This window comes from Sus scrofa, chromosome 8 (assembly GCF_054392235.1).
Source record: "Sus scrofa isolate SSC_HxYL_T2T_F1_AM1 chromosome 8, Sscrofa_HxYL_maternal_Yorkshire_Landrace_v2.0, whole genome shotgun sequence".
Classification (NCBI taxonomy): Eukaryota; Metazoa; Chordata; class Mammalia; order Artiodactyla; family Suidae; genus Sus; species Sus scrofa.
In genome coordinates, this window is record NC_139390.1 from 41,953,987 (window position 1) to 41,975,344 (window position 21,358).

General features: G+C 45.8%; 1 protein-coding gene and 1 long non-coding RNA gene across 26 annotated transcripts in view; both read left to right on the forward strand.

Annotated features, from left to right (window-relative positions):
• Nucleotides 1-1,944: 1,944 nt before the first annotated feature.
• The window catches only part of LOC146400448 (mast/stem cell growth factor receptor Kit-like), a 91,553-nt gene continuing 72,139 nt past the window's right edge, over nt 1,945-21,358 (forward strand). For all 25 annotated transcript variants that reach the window (XR_014813742.1, XR_014813743.1, XR_014813746.1 and 22 more), the window contains exon 1: nt 1,945-2,069. Coding sequence is in view for 12 of the 25 variants with exons in the window: in XM_084973867.1 (XP_084829993.1) it covers nt 2,003-2,069 (67 nt within the window). In the remaining 13 variants the exon portion in view is untranslated. The remainder of the gene's footprint in view (nt 2,070-21,358) is intronic.
• Nucleotides 17,158-21,224, forward strand: LOC146400449 (uncharacterized). Its single transcript, XR_014813753.1, has 2 exons — nt 17,158-17,257; nt 17,564-21,224. It is a non-coding gene; the product is annotated as an uncharacterized LOC146400449 (long non-coding RNA).

Below are 21,358 nucleotides of genomic sequence, written 5' to 3' on the forward strand. Positions count from 1 at the left end.
CCCAGTGCCCAGCTCCTCCTTGTTCACAGCAGATACGTAAATGCTTATTGAATAAATAAAATACATTTAAAGAAAGGTAGTCATATGTATTGATAAAGTAGTGATAATTTTGATGATTCTTGTTTAAAAAAAATAGTTGATTTACAATATTGTGCCAATTTCTGCTGTACAGCAAAGTGACCCAGTCACATACATACATACATTCCTTTTCTTATATTATCTTCCATCACAGTCTATCCCAAGAGATGGGATAGAGTTCCCCTGTGCTGTACAGTACAATCTCATTGCTTATCCATTCTAAATGTATTCTGTGATTAGTTTTAGAATTGACTTTTCTTAAAGGAATTTAGGTCCTATCAACATCCAAACAGGAGAGCTTTCAATATTAAATAAAGGGGGGGCTGGTTAGTTATAAATTTTGGCTGCTACTTTAGAGAGGAGTCTAGTCTGTATCTAAATGATTATTATCTGTATCTAAATTATTCTACTGCTTTTGCTGAGGGGCACTTCCCATTTATTTTCCATTCTTTTTTTTTTTTTTTTTTTTTTGTCTTTTTAGGGCCACACCTGCAGCATATGGAGGTTCCCAGACTAGGGGTCTAATTGGAGCTGTTGTTGCCGGCCTACACCACAGCCACAGCAACTCGGAATCCTTTGCCCACTGAGCAAGGCCAGGGATGGAACCAGCAACCTCAAGGTTCCTATTCGGATTTGTTTCTGCTGCACCACAACGGGAACTCATATTTTCCATCCTTAAGCTTTCTAGAGGGGTGTTTCACTGATTTATGACACTGTGTGGGGAAACCTCATCATACCTAGAGTCAGTCTTAAACTGAATAAATCTTGGGCTACTTTTAGAATTGAAATAATAAACATATCTACCTACAAAGCCGTTATTGTGAGCATGAAAAAACATTCCACATAAGAAGGAACTGTAAAACCTCCACAGATACTGTTGTTTCCTTGGGGAAAGCACTTCCTAGGCAGTGGAACTTGGCTTAAGAGGATCATTTTACTATTGTTTTGCTTTGGGTACAGGCTAGGACAGCTAAGAGGAACACAAGAATCTCCACCCCTGTAACTGTCGTCCGATAGAGAGGCAGAGAAAGCAGGAACAAAAAAACGGGGTAGGGGGAAGGCGCCCAGAGGGCTTCTAGCACAACGACTTTGCTGCAGAAGGGTTTTAAAAACTCCCAGAGTAAACTTCGCAAGGCGCCCCTCCCCACCTCAAAGCCCCAGTCTCCACATAGGCCTCAGTCGGCCATGCCAATAGAAAACAATTGTGTTCTTACAGGTTAAGGAGCAGGTGGAGAAACTGAGCATTAAGAATTACCTACACCGGCGCTCAGCCTTTTACTGCGGTGCTCCGCGCCGCGCTTGGTCCCCCTCGAGTAACAGGAATGGAGAAGAATGTTGGGGACCAATCCCAGCCACCCCCCAGCCCCGATTCCTATCCCCGCACCACCTCCACCACCCGCAGCGTCCAGCCTCCTCCCGCGGGAGCGTGATCGAGGGGCGGCGGCGGCCCTTTATTGTCAGGGGACCACTACCAGGTGGCGGGCCCTTGCTCTGAGGTGCGCGTGGCGCCCAGCTTCACAAAGCGCGCGGGCAGCACCCTTTTGACCGGGAACCGCCTCTGGCGGCCTGACCACATCACAGGGGAGAAGAGGTGGAGAGATGAAGGGACTCTGGGCTCGAGAGCTGGCGGATGGGGCCGGCTAGCCCTCACCCTCCCCGGCGGGCTCAGACCCCTGGGATTAGCACGTCGAAAGTGCAGGGGTCAGACGCCGCCGCCAGGGAGCGAGACCGGGGCGCGAGGGAGGGAGGGGAGGCGAGGAGGGGCGCGGAGAAGGGGCGTGGCCGGCGCGCAGGAGGAGGGCACTGGGAGGAGGGGCTGCTGCTCCGCGCTCGCGGCTCTGGGGGCTCGGCTTTGCCGCGCTCCGTGCACTTGGGCGAGAGCAGGAACGTGGAAAGGAGCTCCGGTCCCAGAGCAGCCACCGCGATGAGAGGCGCTCGCCGCGCCTGGGATTTTCTCTTCGTCCTGCAGCTCTTGCTTCGCGTCCAGACAGGTGGGAGGGCGCCGCGGGCACAGGAACCGCTTCCCCCGGCACAGCCTGTGCCCCCCGAGGGCTCGAACACAGTCGGGTGTGTCAGAAGAGGTGGCTGCCGCCCCCCGGGGGCTGCTGCGCTTTAGCCTCCGGGAAGATTCGGGGCGGCCCCGGAACTCTCCTGCGCTCAGCCATGCTCACCTGTGCCAGGAGCCCCCCCCTGCCGCTGGGGGTGGGGGCGCTGAGCTGCGGGTCTTTTGGGAACCTGGGCGGCGAGGGGGCTTAGGCTGAGCGGGGTGCCCGCGGAGGGCGGCGGGGTGCCTGCGAGTTTAGGGCTGCTTTTGTGCCGACGATGCGCGGAGGCAGAGGCGGGCGGCTCGCGGGTTCGCACCCAGCGCGTTATCTCCACCCGCCGAGGCGCGGCCGTTGCTTCCTTTTGTTGAAAGTTGTGCGTGTGTGACCGGCGCACGGGAGGACGGGCTCGCAGCTTCTGAGCCGCACCGAGAGCGAAGTTGCAGGAGAGCCTTTTCTTTGGTCTGAGACAGCTGCTTTCCAAACCGCGGCGCTCTTTGTGCCCCGGCGCTAGAGACGACCCGCTGCCGCCTCTTGCTTGTGGCGCCACCCAGGACCCGAGTCGAAGGCTACGGCGTCCCAGGCACCCTGGTTATGCATTTTGCACGGGGAGCGCGCGGCGTGCGGTTCTGGAACCGGGGAACCTGGAAGTGCGGCTCCAGGGACAACTTGGGCAGGGCATGTGGAAAGCAGCCGCTAGGTTGCAGACTTTTTGCTTTTGTAAATCCAGTGCTGGAGACTCGCCCCTTTCTGCCGCGGTGCCGTTCTTTCCCTGCAACGCGCCTCGGAGAGGCTGGTGGGTGCGTTTGCTGCCTGCTCCCGGGCGAGGCAGCGAAGGTGAGCCGGGACACTGCAGTCCCCGACCCCGGCCGCCGCCCATGCCGGGCCACAGTGCCGGCCAGGCTGGCGGGGCTCTGCAATACCCTCGGCTCCGTGTCTTTTACCTGTAATCGCAAGTCCCTATTTTCCTTGGGAATTTTGAGATTCTCAACACCCTCTCCCAGGTGATAGCTCTACAGACGGGCTGCTTGAGGTTGGGAATGGGAGATGGAGTGGAACTTTCTGCAAATCTTACTTAGATCTTAAAACTGTTGTGAAAATCGGTTATATGTGCGCGGGAAGTTGGGTCTTCAGGTGGAGGAGGTGGATCGGCAGACTCCTGGAAGCCCTCAATCAGATTCCTGCCCCTTCTCTTTTTCTGGGTGTCGATGGTGCGCAAGTCGCCTGGCTAACCGCCGAAGCTCTGGTTTTTCTCAGGTGTTTTTTTATTTTTTATTTATTTTTTTTAACCGTTAAGACTCCCTTGATGATGTAAGGATAGAAAGTGAGTCTGGACTGGAATTCAGGGGCTCCAAAGGAAGCATCGCTAAAAACTATTGTGGGACTCTGCTGGTCAGTTTTCCCATAAAGTCTGAAGATGCAGCTCCCCCTCCCCGGTCTTGTAAAGCATTGTGAGGGCTTTCCTGTGGGGGGAAGAGAGGTAGGAGGGATCATGAATGAGTGTCCGGATTCCGGGAGCGGATTTGACCGCCTGAGCTTCAAATGAGACGTTTGGTCCCTACATCTTTGTGCCTTGACATTCTAATTTCAGTTAAGGTATGGGCAGGGGACCCGATGGGGGCCCAAGAAAAACTACATAGACCGTTTTCCCTTTTTAAAATTAAATGGATCAGTTGCTTCTTTCTCATAATTAGCCTGCTCCATCCAAGAGATTTTTTTTTTTCCTTTTTTTGGGGGGAGGGGGGCAGAGGGAATTTTAAGGTATGGCTCCTGGAGGGCACTGTGGTGTAGTGACAAAGGCTTGTGCTGCTTTTCTGGTTTCTCAGCTTTTATTGGCTGTGTGCCCTTGTGCCAGCAGCCCCTTAAATTTGGGAGCGTCCAGGGTCCTCAACAGAACAGCGAGGCATGTGCATCAAGAAGGATGCGTTGGGTCCCAAATCCTCCTTTTCCAATATTATGAGCGTAGCCTGCACTTCTTCTAAACCCTTTACTTGAATCTTTCCTGCCTCCTCAAAATTCCCCTGCCTCTCCTGGTCACAGGAACTGCATGGTGGTGTCCTACTCGTCTGCCTCTGCTTAAAGCAGGGAGGTGTGTGCCTTCCCCGGTCCACACATGCTCTCCTTTCGGCTCCCTCTGAGCGCTAGGAGATGCCAACTCCGCAGGACCCTCCATCACCCCCCCCCCCCACTGTTTACAACTCCTGTGCCCAGCAGGATGAACCTGCAAGGAATAGTGAATCATCACCCCCTCTTCTGGTTCCTGCAGGTGTGAGGCTCGAGTCATCCCCAGCAGCTGGACTTATCCTGCTGGAAATAACATGGTCTTAAAAAGGGATCCCAGGAGTTCCCGTCATGGCTCAGTGGTTAATGAATCCGACTAGCAACCATGAGGTTGCGGGTTCGATCCCTGGCCCTGGCCTTGCTTAGTGGGTTAAGGATCCGGTGTTGCTGTGAGCTGTGGTGTAGGTTGCAGATGCAACTCGGATCCAGCATTGCTGTGGCTCTGGCATAGAACGGCGGCTACAGCTCTGATTTGACCCCCTGGCCTGGGAACCTCCCTATGCCATGGGAGTGGCCTAGGAAAATGGCAAAAAGACAAAAAAAAGGGGAGGGATCTCAGATAGTTCATTTATTTCCCCATTCTGGTCTTTCCCACCCATCCCCACATTTCTTTCTTAAGACTTTAAAAATTATGCCTGCAGTGCTATTGCAATACGTTTTCTGATGTTCCTTACATTTCACATGACTGCCAGCCCCTGTGCCAGGCTGTCACCTGACATTTCCAGCCTCTCAACAAGCCCTGGAGGTAGGTCCTGTTACCAGCCCTCCCCTCACAGCTGGAGGCACTGGCTGAGGATAAGCCAGTTCCGAAAATAATCAGCCATGAAGCCTGAGATTGGCCCCCTATGCCCAACAGTGTATCCATTGACATGATTGCCCAGAATCAGGGGTACAGAGTGATTGGTTTGTAACTATCATATATGTCAGGCATTGCTGGAGGTTCTGGGAATACAGGATGGCCAAAGTTGCCTTCCCAATGTTGGGGAAAAAGACCTAGAATCACCTGTCAGAGGGTGTCTGATTTTGCGTGTTCTCAATTTGCAGGAAATATTCATTGAAGGAGGGGAGCCTTTAAATTATAGCTTCCCTGAGGTGGCGGGTGGGGGGGGTGTCATTTAGGCATTTGACCCCAAGTAGGAGGGCTTTAGTGTTAGCTCTACTGTTCCAGTTAGAGGCCATCTGAAATGAAGACAGGGTGTCTCAAAAATGATGGTGTGAGTCTGTTGAAATTTTTTCCCCTCCTCCACTCAAAAATAAATAAATAAATAATAAATAAATAAAAAGTGATCTTAGCCTCATAACTTTATGATATACTTGGGAGGGAGAAACACCCCAGCAATGTATGTGGCACCACCCCTGGCCCTTTACCCTGGATGAGCACTATGAGATATAATGCCAGTTAAGCCTTCTCCCCAAACAAATGCTCATCAGAAACGTGCCAAGTTATTTTGTGGGCTTCCCTTGGAGCACGTTTATGTACAGATGTTGTTGTGGTGATGGATTTTGCTGCTGTTGTTGACGGCTGCTCCGAGTGGCCCTTCGGATTTTGACTCATTTCCTCAAGTCTCCCCCAGCTGATTAAAGAAAGGACACCAGGAAATGAGCCGCGATGTCCTGAGCGGAATTCTTGAAGCTGGACTGCAGTGCGGGGACTCCCTCAAAGACAGTGGTCAAGGTTGCAGCAGCATTTTCTCCCCGAAGAGTTTAGTTTATACAGCCGACAGGCTTGGGAAGGGCTTCATGTTGCTGCATTCATGTGTGGTAACTTTTTAAAAAAGAGATGAAGGACATTCGAGGAAATCTGAAGCACGCAACATTGCACAGACAGTCTCTGTAACTTGAATCGATATTTTCATCCTCCACGCAAAAGGAGGATGATTGCAAATCCAGAATAAGGAAGGGCTTGCAAGGGTTAGCTGAGGTAAAAAGTTTGAATCTGGAGTTCCCGTCGAGGCGCAGTGGTTAACGAATCCGACTAGGAACCATGAGGTTGCGGGTTGGGTCCCTGCCCTTGCTCAGTGGGTTAACGAGCCGTGAGCTGTGGTGTAGGTTGCAGACATGGCTCGGATCCCACATTGCCATGGCTCTGGCGTAGGCCGTGGGCTACAGCTCCGATTCGACCCCTAGCCTGGGAACCTCCATATGCCGCAGGAGCCCACAGAAATAGCAAAAAAGACAAAAAAAAAAAAAAAAAAAAGTTTGAATCTAAGGTGAATCCAGTATCTTTGTTGAAAGCAGAGGGGGCTTGTGAGGAAGCCTGGCCTGGCAGCTCTGATTTCTGCCATTGTGGACATGAGGCAGCCCATCTTTTGACTTCAGACTCTTTAATTGCAAACCATTAGCCCTTAGACATGTTTTCTTTCGCCTGTGTGATGCTTTTTTTTTTTTTTTTTAATAAAACATTGGGGCAGTCTTTAAAATCTGAAGAATTTATATCAAGATCTAGATTTCTTTATTCTCTTGAAGAATTTGAGAACTCTGCCTTTTTATTTTATTTTTTGTCTTTTTGCCTTTTCTAGGGCCACTCCCACGGCATATGGAGGTTCCCAGGCTAGGGGTCCAATTGGAGCTGTAGCCACCTGCCTACGCCACAGCAACGCAGGATCCGATCCGCATCTGTGACTTACACCACAGCTCACGACAATGCTGGATCCTGAACCCACTGAGCAAGGCCAGGGATGGAACCTGCAACCCCATGGTTCCTAGTCGGATTTGTTAACCACTGTGCCACGCTGGGAACTCCCGTACTCTGTCTTTTTCGATGGGACCTCTACTCTTCCCGTTGCTCTAGGCAACAATTCTACTTTCCTCTGCCAAGTCAGGCTTTTAGGCATTTAGCCTTGGGGCCCTGTGAGTATATGTGGGACCACACAGGTACCTAGTGGAAGGATCACAGCCCTAAGGAATGAAGATGGCCTTGTATTAGTCTGGTGGCTCCATGGCTGACAGCTCTCTGTGGTTTGGAACAAATTGCTTACCCTTGTCGACCTTCACTTTTTCAATCTAGTTTTAGCTGTGTGACTTCGGGAAAATTACATAACTTCTCTGGGCCAATAAATGTGCGGCTACATAGAGTTTTTCAAATGATGCTGCCTAGCATGCTCATGGTAGAAACTCAATATGTGACAGCCATAGTTATATTATGTATGAAATAGGAATTATTGTTACTTTTCACGTGGAAATAATGACTACTCCAATGTGATTGCCCTCAAGATTAGAAAGAGATTCTTAAATTTTTTTTTTGCCCCACCCAAAGCACATGGAAGTTCTGGGGCCAGGGATCAAACCCAAGCTACTAGGGATTCTTGTAAAGATACTTAGTACAGGGTTTGGGATGGGATAACACCTAACAAATAAGGAAACTCCAGAATTTGACTAATTTCTCCTTATCATCCTGGCATGCAAATATTAATAGGTACTACCTTGACAGCTTTTTTGTTTTGTTTTATTTTGTTTTTTATGGTTTTGTTTTTTAGGGCCGCACCTATGGCATATGGCAGTTCCCAGGCTAGGGGTGGAATCGGAGCTACAGCTGCCAGCCTACACCACAGCCACAGCAACTCAGGATCTGGGCTGTGTCTGTGACATACACCACAGCTCACTGAAATGCCAGATCCTTAACCCACTGAGCTAGGTCAGAGATCAAACTCTTGTCCTCACGGTTGCAGTTGGACTCGTTTCCACCTCACCACAATGGGAACTCCCTTGACAGCTTTCAAAATGAATTAAATTTTAATTTTTGTTTTATATCGCTTTTGACATAACAGTTGGGAATCACTAGTCTCAGATTGAACAGATCTTGGACTTTTTTTTTTTTCTCGGTTGGGGGGGAACCCCAGAAGATTTCTCAAAGGAAAACATTCATACCTACTAATTTTTCCATTCATCTTATGCTTTGGCCTTCATGCTTACATTTTGGTTATGACACGCTTTTGTTAGATACATCCACTGCATACCTCTCTTGACAGCTGGATATTTAAGTAAAAGCTTTTGCAAACTTTAAAATTTGAGCTAAATTGTTATTCAAGCCAGGTGGCATCAGAGTTAAGTGCTTGGGCTTTGAAATCGACAACCTGGATTTTTATCCAGTTTGGCCTCTTGCCAGCTCTGTAACCTGGGATAATTCCCTTCACCTGCACTGAAGCTTCATTTCATCTGTAAAATGGGGATGCTGGCATGGGGCTACTGAAAGGAGTAAATTAGATTATGCGTGAAACACACTTAGCTCTGAATCCCTGACAGGGAAAGCATGGGGGACTCCATCAGGCTGATTTTGTTTCTTTTTCAGCTTTGTGTCTTAGGAAAGAAATTTGGAAATAATTTAAAGCCAGATGATACCAAGTTTTTTCTTGTTTGTTTTATTTTAGTATTAAGATGATGTTTATACATTTAATGCCTAGTTTTTAATTTTATTTTTCAATTATAATTTTTTTTATGGTCGCACCTGCAGCATAGGGAAGTTCCCAGGCTAGAGATTGAATCTGAGCTGCAGCTGCAACAATGCCAGATCCTTTAACCAATGGCACCGGGAATTGAACCCTTGCATTCACATCAACCTGAGCCATAGAAGTCAGGTTCTTAACCCACTACACCACAGCAGGACCTCAATGTCTAGTTTTTGACAAGGTCCACACTTAGTTCGTATTTCTATCCCTGCTTCTTTTTGGGGGGTGGGGGAGGCGCTTCTGTGGCATCTGGAAATTCCCAGACCAAGGATTGAATCCGAGCCACAGCAGTGACAGTGCCTGATGCTTAACCCACTGAGCCACCAGGCAGCTCCTCTCCCTTGTTCTTTGTTTAACCTAATTCACAGCCTCCTTTCTACCAAAGGGGATATAGATTTCTGGAGAAATGTTTAGGAGGGGAAAGTTCTGTAAATAGCTGTTTTCTCAAGGTGAATAAGTAATGCAGCTCACAGAGGGTCCCTGAACTCTATTACTTTGTAAGGTGGCATTGAAGCACCTTGAGAGGGAGGAGCTTTTCTGTGACTGTAAGGGACCCTCCCCTAATGCTGAGGGACCAAGCTGCCCTTGTCCATTGCCCTGGGCTAGACACACAGTGGTGCTCTGTCAGTACTAGTTTAACTTCTCTTTTCCAGCACTTGCACAGAACTTTGAACATGATCAATGCTCATTCAACATTTCAGATTCAGTTTAACAAAGGTTGATCAGTCCCTATGCCTTGGTCCTTGCAAGGGACTTTAGGTGAGGGCACTGGGGGTGGAAGAGGAACGGAGGGAAGAGTAGAGCTGCAATTCACAGTAGTATCTGGTGGCATAAGAAGTACAAAATGCCCAGGCACGTTTCAAAGGAGATTTTATTCTGTTAAGCACACTCCCCAACCTGCTCTGAAAACTCTCCCTTGCCTGTGGGCAGCCGAAACTAAGAAGCGGTGTGTGTGTGTGTTTGTGTTTAAATTTTAGTACCATTCACATATCTTGTGCTAAAATCTTGTACATATCTATTTTTCTGCTGCGTAGTTTGGGGGTGATGGTTATATTCGCATCGCTGTGTAACCCATCTCTAGAACACGTTCATCTTGCAAACCCAAAACTCTGCTCCCAGCAAACATTCCCGCCACCAGCGTTCCACTTGTTGTATGAATTTGACCACTCTAGGGGCCGCATGTAAGTGGGATCATTCAGTATTTGTCTTTGTGACTGCCTTAATTCATTTAGCATCCTGTCCTCAATGTTCATCTGTGTTGTAGCACAGGTCAGAATGTTCTTCCTTTGTATGTATATACCTATATGTATGAGTATGTATATGCCGTGTTTTGTTTATCAATTACTCATCAATGGATACTTGGATTGCTTTCCCCTTTTGGCAATTGCGATGAAAGCTGTACTAGCATCAAAGGGAGGGTTTCTGAGGGGCTTCTTTTAGGCTGGTTAATCCCTTGGCTGAGAGCTATGTGTTAGTGGGGAGCTGGGCAGACGGACCATCAGTCACACTCTTTAGATGGTCTCTGGATGAAGGGGGTGAGCCCCTGCATATTGGAGTGCATGCTCTGGAAAGACAGGGGTGGGGAGGAAGATAAAGATGGCAGACTTATTAATTCACTTGGCAAATTTATAAGCATCTTGGATATGTCAGGCATTGATGAGATGGGAGGGGAGGGGAGCAGGAGCTTTTGTGGTGCAGTAACTGGGAAAACTGGGGATGCCTAGGAATTAATGGTAATAAAGCCAGGAGGAGGAGAAGCCTGTTTAAAAGAGGGCATATACACAGCATTGTAAATCAAATTTATTTCAATAAAATTTTTAAAAACAAAAAATTTTCACCCACAGTGAAAGATAAAGAGGGCATATGGTCGTGGACACTGCTCTTTGTTCATTGATTATTTATTTACATGCTACATTTACTTGAAACTCAGTTTCACAGACACGATAGTGGATGTCAATGAAATTCTTAGGGTCAGGTCCACATAAGAAACAAAACTGAACACCGGAGGTCACAGAACATGGCTCTGTAATATCACAGCAGGATTTGGAAATTATCAGGAATTATATGCTGTGCACCAGTCTAATGAAACGTAAATTTTTATGAAAAGAAATCATTAGCAGGAAGGTAATTCTGCATTTATTCTCTGCATTAGACCATTTTATTTATTTATTTAGGCTTTTGTCTTTTTACACCATTTTAAAGGTGTGTTGGTTTTCTCAGAAAACAAAATGGATGTTTTGGGTATAGAGGAGGGCATACAGTTGATTAAAGCTTTGGGAAACGGGCCCTTTGAAGGCAACGTCAAGAAATGGGATTTATTAAGCCTGGAGAAGATAAGCACAGGAAGGTTTAGCGAATGACAGTCTTTAAATATTTGTAGTATGTGAGTGAGGAATGGGACAAAATGAGAATAGTTTAAATTGTCCCAGAAGGAAATTAGGCTTTTTTTTTTTTTTTGGAGAAAATTCTTTGATTGGATTGGAAGGGTTGGAAAAGACTTTATTGTGTTACCAGAGCTAGTTACAGGATCTTGGGTGCAGATATGAGAAAAGCCGAGTAATTGTCATTTGGAAATGGTCAGGTCCTGCCCACTTCAATTGGTTTGATGACCCTGTAAGGGCCTAGCTGAAATCTTTCCTGAATAAAATAGCCAGCTATTTTTCCCTCTTCACTGCCTTATTATCTGTGATGGGTTAGAGTGTTTCTCATAAATTCTGGGGAGACTAACGGGATTCACCTCCCTACAATTTTTGGCTGTATCAAAAATAGCCGCTATAAAGAACCCACACCTAAAAATGTGTTATTTAGGAGTTCCCATCATGGCTCAGTGGTTAATGAGCCCAACTAGTATCCATGAGAATGCAGGTTCGATCCCTGGTTCCGTGGGTTAAGGATCCACTGTTGCCATGAGCTGTGGTGTAGGTCCCAGATGCGGTTTGGATCCCAAGTTGCTATGGCTGTGGTGTAGGCCGGCAGCTGTAGCACCGATTTGACCCCTAGCCTGGGAACCTCCATATGCCTCGGGTTCAGTCCTAAAAATAAGTAAATAAGAATGGGTTATTGATTGATCTATTGGAGGTGTGTGTGTAGAAGGGGAATCCAACCTCAGAATGAATGGTGCAGTATGATAGTTTAAGCTGAGTGCCAAAATAAGACAAACAGGGAAGTTTGAGGCCTGGAGAAATCCATCATCCACCATAATTAGCCCTAACCTAAGAAAGACTGTCCTCTGTGCTTGCCTGACCGATTGGTCATGTCGAGACACAGCCAGCCACGCTGAGCCTAAGCTGACAGATCTGTAAGGATGAAGGAAGCCCTTTCTCCTTGATTGCTCAGGGGTGGACTGTTCACTCTGGCGTTACCCCTCACCCTCACTTCCCTTCGCACCTGTCCCTTCCCTTTGGTCATTTCATGGTTATGGCTCAGTGGCCCACGTTAGACCAGCCAGAGGTCCAGCTGGGGATGGTGGTAAAAATGAAATTGCAGTTCAGCAGTCTTTCACTGATTACATCATTTTACCTGTCATGTCAACCTGCATGATGATTTCAGAGATGTGCTGCCTGCCTTTAAGAAACCTGGGATCTACGGAAACCTAAGTGCTCCATAGATGGGGTAACATAGTAAGATAGCAATAAGATTTAAATGATAGTCCTGGTCCAGAAGCTAGGATACATTCATTTCCACTGGGTTGGGGGAGAAAGCATCCCTTCTTTTTTTTTTTTTTTGTCTTTTTGCCATTTCTTGGGCCACTCCCGCGGCATATGGAAGTTCCCAGGCTAGGGGTCGAATTGGAGCTGTAGCCACCGGCCTACGCCAGAGTCACAGCAACTCGGGATCTGAGCCGCGTCTGCGACCTACACCACAGCTCACGGCAATGCCGGATCGTTAACCCACTGAGCAAGGGCAGGGACCGAACCCGCAACCTCATGGTTCCTAGTCGGATTCGTTAACCACTGCGCCACGATGGGAACTCCAAGCATCCCTTCTTGAGTAGACTGATTGCAAGGAAGATGGGGGGCCTGAGTTAACTCATCAAGAGCTGGGCAGGGCTTTGTCAAAGTGTCAACAGCAGAAGCAGAGGGCTGCCGCTGGCTGAAAGATTCCCATAGAAAGAAATCTCTGTGGACACTAGCAGAAAATGAGATAGGATAATTTTTAAGGCACCTGGATTTTTATTCTCCAGTAATCACAGTATTTCCTATGATGCCTTATGTTGAGATTTTTGCAAGTATGGTCTGGTCTAGTAGGTACTTACAGAGAAAGAATTCAGAGAAAAACAGAAACGTCTATTATTGGATGGTATTACCTATATAGTATGACCAATGCAAATCTAGAGGTCCGATGGGCTATGCATGTACTAGGAGTTGGCTTTTAAGTCCAGGGCTAATCACCACCCCCCACCTTTCTACTTGCTTACCCCGCCCCATCCAAAACTGCAGATTTTGGAGGCTCAATGTCTGATAGTAGTAAGAGATCATCTCTGAGCCTTTGCTTATTAACCAATTTTAAATATTTAATAAAATGTTAAGCCAGGTATGTATCAGTCTGCATAAGTTCATGTGTTAAGAAAACCAAAAAAAACTAGCAATAAGTGAAACCCCCAAGCCCGGTAAGAGTCCCAGGTGGCTTCAGATGCCTTGTGATTCTGCCCTGAGTTCCCTAGGCCTGCATTAGAAGGTAATTAGGAGGTAATGAGGGACACTGGTTACTGCTCGCCCCAAGGGGAGGAGGTGGCTGTGGGAGGCAGAAGCCTGTCACTGAAGGAAAAAGTGTGAGTGATAGTCCTTTCCAGGGAATGAATGCCTTGTTCTTGACGTAGTGGATATAGAAATCACAGGGAAAATTAAAAGAGGAGTAATCTTACTTTTTTTCCTGGTATCTGTAAGTTTCTGAGTAGGGCCAAACCTTCAGCTTCATTTGGGTTCACCCCACGTGACTCAGGTTATTTCAAAGGGTGTTAATAAAATTCTTCAAAGCAATCCTGGGCTGCCAGTAATTTAAATATAATGGCCCATGCAGACTCTTTAGCAGAAGAATTGCATTGCTGGGTTAGAACCAAGGAGGTGTTTTCACAGAGAACTTTGGAAATGATTTGGTGTCTCTTTTTATTGGAAGGAAGTATTTGTAGAAAGGGAGCTAATGTAGATTTGGCTTCTGGGGAAAACATTTATTAGCAATTCCATGTGGCGTTTGGCCTAGTGCATGTTGAAAAGAAAATAAGACTATGGTTTAAAAAATTGAGCATTCTTCTACTTGGAAAGACCATGGGTCCTTTTAAAGTGATACAGTAGTTCAGTTTGTTAAACATTAAAAATGAGTTTTCATCCTAATTTTCACAACGTTAGATGTCTTTGAATGGCCGATGGAAGATTTTTCATTTCAAGAAATGGCCTGGTTAAACCACACGGACTGGTCTTTAGGCTCTTTGTCATTGTTAAATTACATCGGGATTCTTACTCCCAACATATGTCATTAGACTCGCCACTTGAAAACATTTAATTGGGATGTTGAAAGGGTTTTGTCCTTATTTCAGTGTATTTACTACAGGGACACGGTAGACACATTTCTAGCACAACCAAAATGCATCACTTTCATGAAAGAAAGTGAACCACCCCCCCTTTCCTGTCTTTTAAAATAAACTAGCATATGTAGAAGGGTTTATGAATTTTTTAGGAGATCTGAATGTGTAGCCTAATTTCCATTCCAGCATTTTTTCCAGGGATATTATTTAAAATGATCACTTGACTTTCAGAATGACTGCCTTCTAAGGAGAGGCGGGCCAGTGTGTCGAAAGGACTCAGGCAGGGAGCACTCTGCCATCAGGTGGACAGTCCAAGGCAGGGACAGATGGCTTCTCTCCCCTCCGGGAAACTTGGACCAGCAGCTTTGGGCCTAAAACTGTAGTGCTTAAAATGTACAGCTTCATCCTGTTCTTCCTTCAGTATCTTTTAAATGGACCCTCTGCAGACCAGGAATTTAGAGATGTGTTCACAGAGAATTATTGATGTGGTACGGGGTATAGCCATGGACACACCAGGCACACATTCTTGTCCTCGTGGGTCTTCTGTTCTAGTGAATTCGTTTTCTTTGACAAACCCAGGTCCACAAAGAGCCCAGAAGGAGAAACACAAACCAAACCAAAAACATCTAGGGTCTCTCAGAGAAAGCCGCTTCATTTAGATTGATTTCACTTTCGCATTATGGTCAATTAAGGAAGGAAGCAGAGAAAGGCGAGGTTTCTCAGGGTGGGGGGTGGGGAGCTGGGTTCATGGGGGCCAAGTGGTGAGAGATGGGGGTGGGGCCAAACCAGGAGGAGCTTTGTGAGATTTTTGTCACTGGAGTCCTTTTCTGCCCTGGTGGTGCCCTTGGAAAGGGCTTGTCAAGGCTCCAGCTTCTAGAGCAGGTTTGAGGATGGGGGATGTACGGAGTGGGGTGGACTGAGTGTCTGCCACATCGGGGCATGTAAACAGGTGTCTTCACTTTCAGGACTTCGCAGAGCCTTGAATGCACCAACATGCGTCATCTGTCTGTGGGTTTGGAACCATTTTTTTCAGACTGGACCAGAATGCTTCTTCACAGCTGAGAGAGATGCTTCAGGGGTCCAGGCTGAATGCTAGTCCGCATGTTCTCTAAAAACTGGGGGTTCTGCAGCTCCTTTTAAAATTCTTCCACCTTTTTTTTTTTTTTTTTACTTGTCGAAATCTGACCATCTTTGGTTTTTAATAATACCTATGTCTCACTGATGGTACTTGGAGTCTGACAAAGCGCCATTTAGACAGGTCAGTTATACAGTATTTCAACATTCCTGCAGTGGACCTAGGTGAGGTGACCCCGGCTCAACTTTATTTGGCTTTTTTGCACTTTAACCTTCAGATGACCTTTCAAGAGGTCCCTGAAGTGATGAGCTCTTTAGCTTTAAATCAAGGACTCCCCCAAAGGAGATTGGACACTGGAAAGATCCTTCTTTGTCAGTTCTTGGGCATGCAGTAGGACTCTGCTGCCTTCAGTATTGTTACTATTGATCCTCAAGAAGGAATCCAATAAAGAAAAGAAAGTCTAGGGACAGAAAGTGTTACCCTCTTGAGTTAGGGGCAAGAAAGCATCTCCACCAAACACAGCTGTGATTGAAGCATGCAGGCAGATGCTCAGATGCCTGGTAGGATGTCATTTAACAATTTTGATGAAACGAGTGGCTTTAGATACGTAAGTGTGTGTTCTTTAAGTAGTGATGAGTCAGTGCTTTCAAGCTCTTACTTTAGGTTTGATAAAGACCGGTGTTTCTAAACCAGAGAATTCTTTTTGTTTTTTTCTTTTAGGGCTGCACCTGTGGCATATGGAAGTTCCCAGGCTAGGGGTCGAATTGGAGCTACAGCTGCCTCCATATAACCATCGCAGCTCCGTAACCAAGCAGCATCTGTGACCTACACCACAGCTCATGGGAACGCCAGATCGTTAACCCACTGAGCAAGGTCAGGGATCGAACCCGAAACCTCATGGTTCCTAGTTGGATTTGTTAACCACTGAGCCATGACGGGAACTCCGGCCCAATGTTTATTGAAGAAACTGAGGATTTTTCCTGTGCAGTTTTTCACAGTCTGAAATGCTGCTGCTTGCATTCCCGTGGTGCCATTTAGCATGTTCTCTGTCCTCTGAATTTCCTGAAAATTAGTCATTTAGAGGTGTGATCATGTTCAAGGTTGATTTCTTTTTTGAGAAGACTTAATGGATGGTCTTATATATTAGTCTTTACCTTTTTTGGATAATACCGCTGGATACTTGCAAAGACTTGTGCTTTTGTTTCTGTTGTAATGGTTGCCTTTATCATGATACCTTTGTATAATACCTTTGGTTTGCTCTTTCTGGGGAGCTATTTTCTATTGGTTTCCTGCTGCCAGTGACACTTAAATTAGCTACTAGCCCATTTTACCTCTTGCTTTTCTCCCCTAGCTTGGGGTTTGAAACAATATCCTTGTCACTGCCACTATCTGTGAGGCTATCAGCACACATATTCTACCTGGCAGATAGCTGTACCAAAATTACTTTATCAGAATATCTAGCTATGACCACATATTCTGCTCTCTCCTTCGTTACCACCATTTAATGTTAATTCCACAAGTAACTATATATTTGCTTCTTGCCAGTAGTTCTTGTGTCCTGTCTTTCCTGATATTTTGGTTTTCTGACGCTCATCCTCTGATGGATAACTCAGGAGGCACTCATGGGGGATCTTTCCTGAATTATGTTCATAACAGCTTGTCTGTAGCCTTTGCTTTTCTACTTTATTTTATTTTTTTTGTATTTCACTATATTTACTGTTTTTACATTTCACCTTAGAGGCAGGGTACATAGGCCTTTCTACTTAAAAGTTGAGATTTCTGATGGAAGTTCTTGGCCCATCTTTTCTCTGCTCAAGAATCTCGAAGATTTTACCGTTGTTGTCTTCTTCCATAAAGTGTTGTCAGAGTCTGCTGGCCATCTGGTTTTTTTCCCCTCATATTTAACCTGGTATGTTTGCCTGGATGCCCAAAGGGCTTTTTTTTTTTTTTTTTAAACCTTTATTTTTTATTATTTATTTATTTTTGTCTTTTTGCCATTTCATGGGCCGTTCCCGCTGCATATGGAGGTTCCCAGGCTAGGGGTCTAATCGGAACTGTAGCTGCCAGCCTACGCCAGAGCCACAGCAACGCAGGATCCAAGCCAGCCTACGCCAGAGCCACAGCAACGCAGGATCCAAGCCACGTCTGCGACCTACACCACAGCTCACAGCAACGCCGGATCGTTAACCCACTGAACAAGGGCAGGGTTCGAACCTGTAACCTCATGGTTCCTGGTCGGATTCGTTAACCACTGCACCATGACGAGACCTCCCTATTTATTTATTTATTTTGTCTTATTGCCATTTCTTAGGCCGCTCCCATGGCATATGGAGGTTCCCAGGCTAGGGGTCTAAGCGGAGCTATAGCTGCCGGCCTACGCCAGAGCCACAGCAACCCGGCATCCGAGCCACGTCTGCAACCTACACCACAGCTCACGGCAACGCCAGATCCTTAACCCACTGAGCAAGGGCAGGGTCGAACCTGCAACCTCATGGTTCCTAGTCGGATTCGTTAACCACTGCGCCACGACGGGAACTCCCCTATCCTTTATTCTTTGAAGTCCAGTAGTTGTGTGGTGTGGGCTGCTCTGGGTTGATGGTTTGAAGGACCTGATGAGCAGTATCCCCTGGTATCTGTAATGGATTGGTTCCAGGACCCCCATGTCTACGAGAATCCTGGGTGCTCAAGTTGCTTATATAAAATGGCACAGTACAGCTGGCTTAGTATTGTAGCTGTGGGATGTGCAGACACAGAGGGCCAACTGTAATTTTCAGTTTTTCTTGCAGTGTAGCTTTTGCTGTTTGTTCTATTCTTCTAGGCTTTTGGAACAACATTGTGTGTGTGTTAGATCTTCTTTGCCTGTCTTTTATAGAGATCCTTTTCTCTCAGAACCTTTTAATGTCTTCGTATTTGCTTGAATTTAAGTTTTTTTCTCCTTTCCATCTTCTACTTTTAAAGCATTATTCATTTTATTTGCTGCTGTGTTCTTTTTATTTACCTTTTATTTCTGAAATGATTCTTCTTCTTTCTCTTTTTTGCTTTGTTTTGTCTTGTTTCTGTCTTTTTAGGGCCACACCAAAGGCTAGGGGTTGATTCAGAGCTACAGATGCCAGCCCGCACCACAGCCACAGTGATGCAGGATCTGAGCTCTGCCTGCAACCTATACCACAGCTCATGGCAATGCCAGATCCTTAATCCACTGAGCGAGGCCAGGGGTTGAGCCTGCATCCTCACAGATGCTAGTTAGATTCGTTTCCACTGAGACATGAGGGGAACTCCTCCTTTCACTTTTAAGTTCTTAGAGGTTCCCAGGCTAGGAGTCCAATCAGAGCTATAGCTACCGGCCTACACTACAGCCACAGCAACACAGGATCTGAGCCGCATCTGCAACCTACACCACAGCTCATGGCAATGTTGGATCCTTAACCCACTGAGCCGGCTAGGCCAGGGATGGAACCCATAAGCTCATGGTTCCTAGTTGGATTCGTTTCTGCTGCACCACGATGGGAACTCCTTCTTTAGCTCCATTTTCAAATCTTCCCTTTCTCTAACCAGCTTTGTTTGTCTTTTATTTATTTTTACTGAAGCATTGTTGATTTACAATGTTGTGTTAATTTCTAGTGTTCAATAACGATATATCTCCAATTAGCTCATCTCTGAGCTTTAAAATTTCTGATTTAGGCCATTCTTTATAGCTTCTTTAATTTCTTTTAGCTCATTTTTGAAATATTAAGTTATGGTATTCATTTGTGTCTTTCTGGCATTGTTTTATTGTCTATACTAGGGATGGCGTTCTATTCTTTATTTTTTTCTTTAAATATTTGGAATTCAACTGCAGTTCTTTTCTGTTGTTGACTATGAATTTTCCTACACTCTTAGCAGAGTCATTAGAGCTTTTCTAGCTTCACGATTCTGGAGTACCCACTCACATTTTTTCATCAAGTGGTAAAAATGTAGGGACTCCACTTGTCTACATCCTAAGATTACTTTTTTGGGTTCCCTGTTCCCACCCCCTACCCATCTGAACCTTTCCTTTCCTCTGCCCCATTTTGCCCACCTTCAGTTCACCTTCTGCAGTTTCTCCTGGGTATAGGGCTTTGACCTAGTTTTGTTAGTTCAAAGGGATCAGACCTCCTCCACCTGCAACATCCAGCCCATTAGAGGTACATGGCTCCAATCCTCTCTGCATTTCTGGGGACGTTGGAACCTGCAGAGCCCTCGGCCAACTTCTGTGGGTGTCTCCCAAAGGCCCTCTGAGCTTTCTGCTGAGTCCCTAAAGGCAGTTATTTGAGCTGGACATCTCGGCACCTGGTCATGTTTCAGATGCTGTCCGTGTTTTTGGTTCTGCTCTAGTTGTCTGTTTTTAGCGTTGGGCAGAGTCAATAATTATGCTGCTGCCACCACCTTGCCAGAATCTGTATGGACTTTATAAGATTTTTGCAACCTTCGGGCCTACCAAATCAGGAGCCAAGAAGCAAAGTCTTAACACATTACATCACTGGTCGCTGCTTTTCACAATAATTTTCTTCCAAAATAAGCTCTTGAAAATGTGCTCTAGAGAGAAAAGTTAGTGTAACTCTCTTTTCATTTGTGTCTTTCTGGCGTGGTTTTATTGTCTGTACTGGCCACTTTGTGGGCTACCTATATTCTAAGCTTATTGTTTATGACAAAATGCAATGGTTGAACTCATCTGAGTACCAGGAACCCCACATCTGAGCTGTTTCTGAGGAAAAGGTATAAAAAGTGACAAACTTTTGCCATTATTTGCTTTGATAGTCCTTGAAGTTCTGAAGGACATAATGGTGTTTTATAGTTTTAAAAGCATTAAACCACATTTACACTTTGAATACCATCTAATAAAGATAAAGTCATTACTTAATTAGGTACATTTTTCTCTTTCAGCTTTTTTTCCCCCAGTGAAGAATTTGCATATCTCTAATTATAGTCATTTGAAAAAAAATGCTGCCAGGACTTGACATAATATTAATTTAGATTTCCAAAAGTACTAAATTTCCTTCTTCCAACTTGAGTTTTCTCCAGTTGGCCATTGATTTAAATTATATACTAAAAGGTTACAATTTTAGAATTGGCCCCTTTTTCCTCCTGTATTTAGGGATGGCCATTATTCTAAAGCCATTTGAGGAAGAAGTCAAACTTTCTCAATGGGCGTATTGGATACTTTTTTTTTTTAAATTCTGGAGATTAGAGCAAGATCATTTTCAGACATTTCCTCAAGATCATTGTCAGATCATTTCAAACACTGGGCTGGTCATTAAGAATTCTTTGCAAACGGGTAGCAGGCTTAATGTATTGCTCTAAGTGAATGTCACCCAAGAAAAATTAAGGGAAAAGTCAACACTCATTAAGCAAATTGACCAGCCAAGTGTTTTGATGGATGTCACAACAAATTTGAATAAACAGATTTTTTCCATTAGTGTGCTTTTAGACCAGTGTGATTGTTTTGGGTCTCAATTATTTTTTATTTTGTTTATTCAGATGTAGAATGGCTGTGGAATTAACGAGTACAACAATTATCTGATTAGCAATTTAGAAAATGGGTGAATGGTATCTTGACTACTCACCAAGAGATGCCTGGCGTTTGATAGGACTGTGTGCGAGACTACATACCAGCTAAGGAGAGGCCTGTGCTGTTTTCTCTGTCCCTCACCCACTGTACATGGGAGCCAGAGGCCATCACTGGGCCAGCATGGGCTGGGGACATGGGCTCTGAGCCCTTGGATCATGCACCAGATTGAGATCTGATGCACTGCAGAAGTTGTGTTTGCCACCCAGTGTCACTATTCCGGAGTCCTGTAGCTGTGACTGGTGAATCCTGCAACATTTCCCACTTCTAAAGCTTGGGGATTCGAAAAATCTGTGCCCGAGTGGCTGCCAAAGCTTGTCAGGGGGACCCAGTGCGAGGCCGATTTCTAGGTGTAAAAGCCAGGCAGATTTTGCTCACTCAAGAAAATCTGTTTTTGCAGGTTTACTTTGAATTCCAAGATATAGCTTTTGGTTAAAAAAAAAAAAAATGCTGCACTCATGCCATGGGTTTCTCCTGGTTGCTGCCTGCCTTGGCAGGGAGGGACTAACTGGTCCTCCACAGATGGGCCTGGCCTGGACCTGCAGCAGCAGC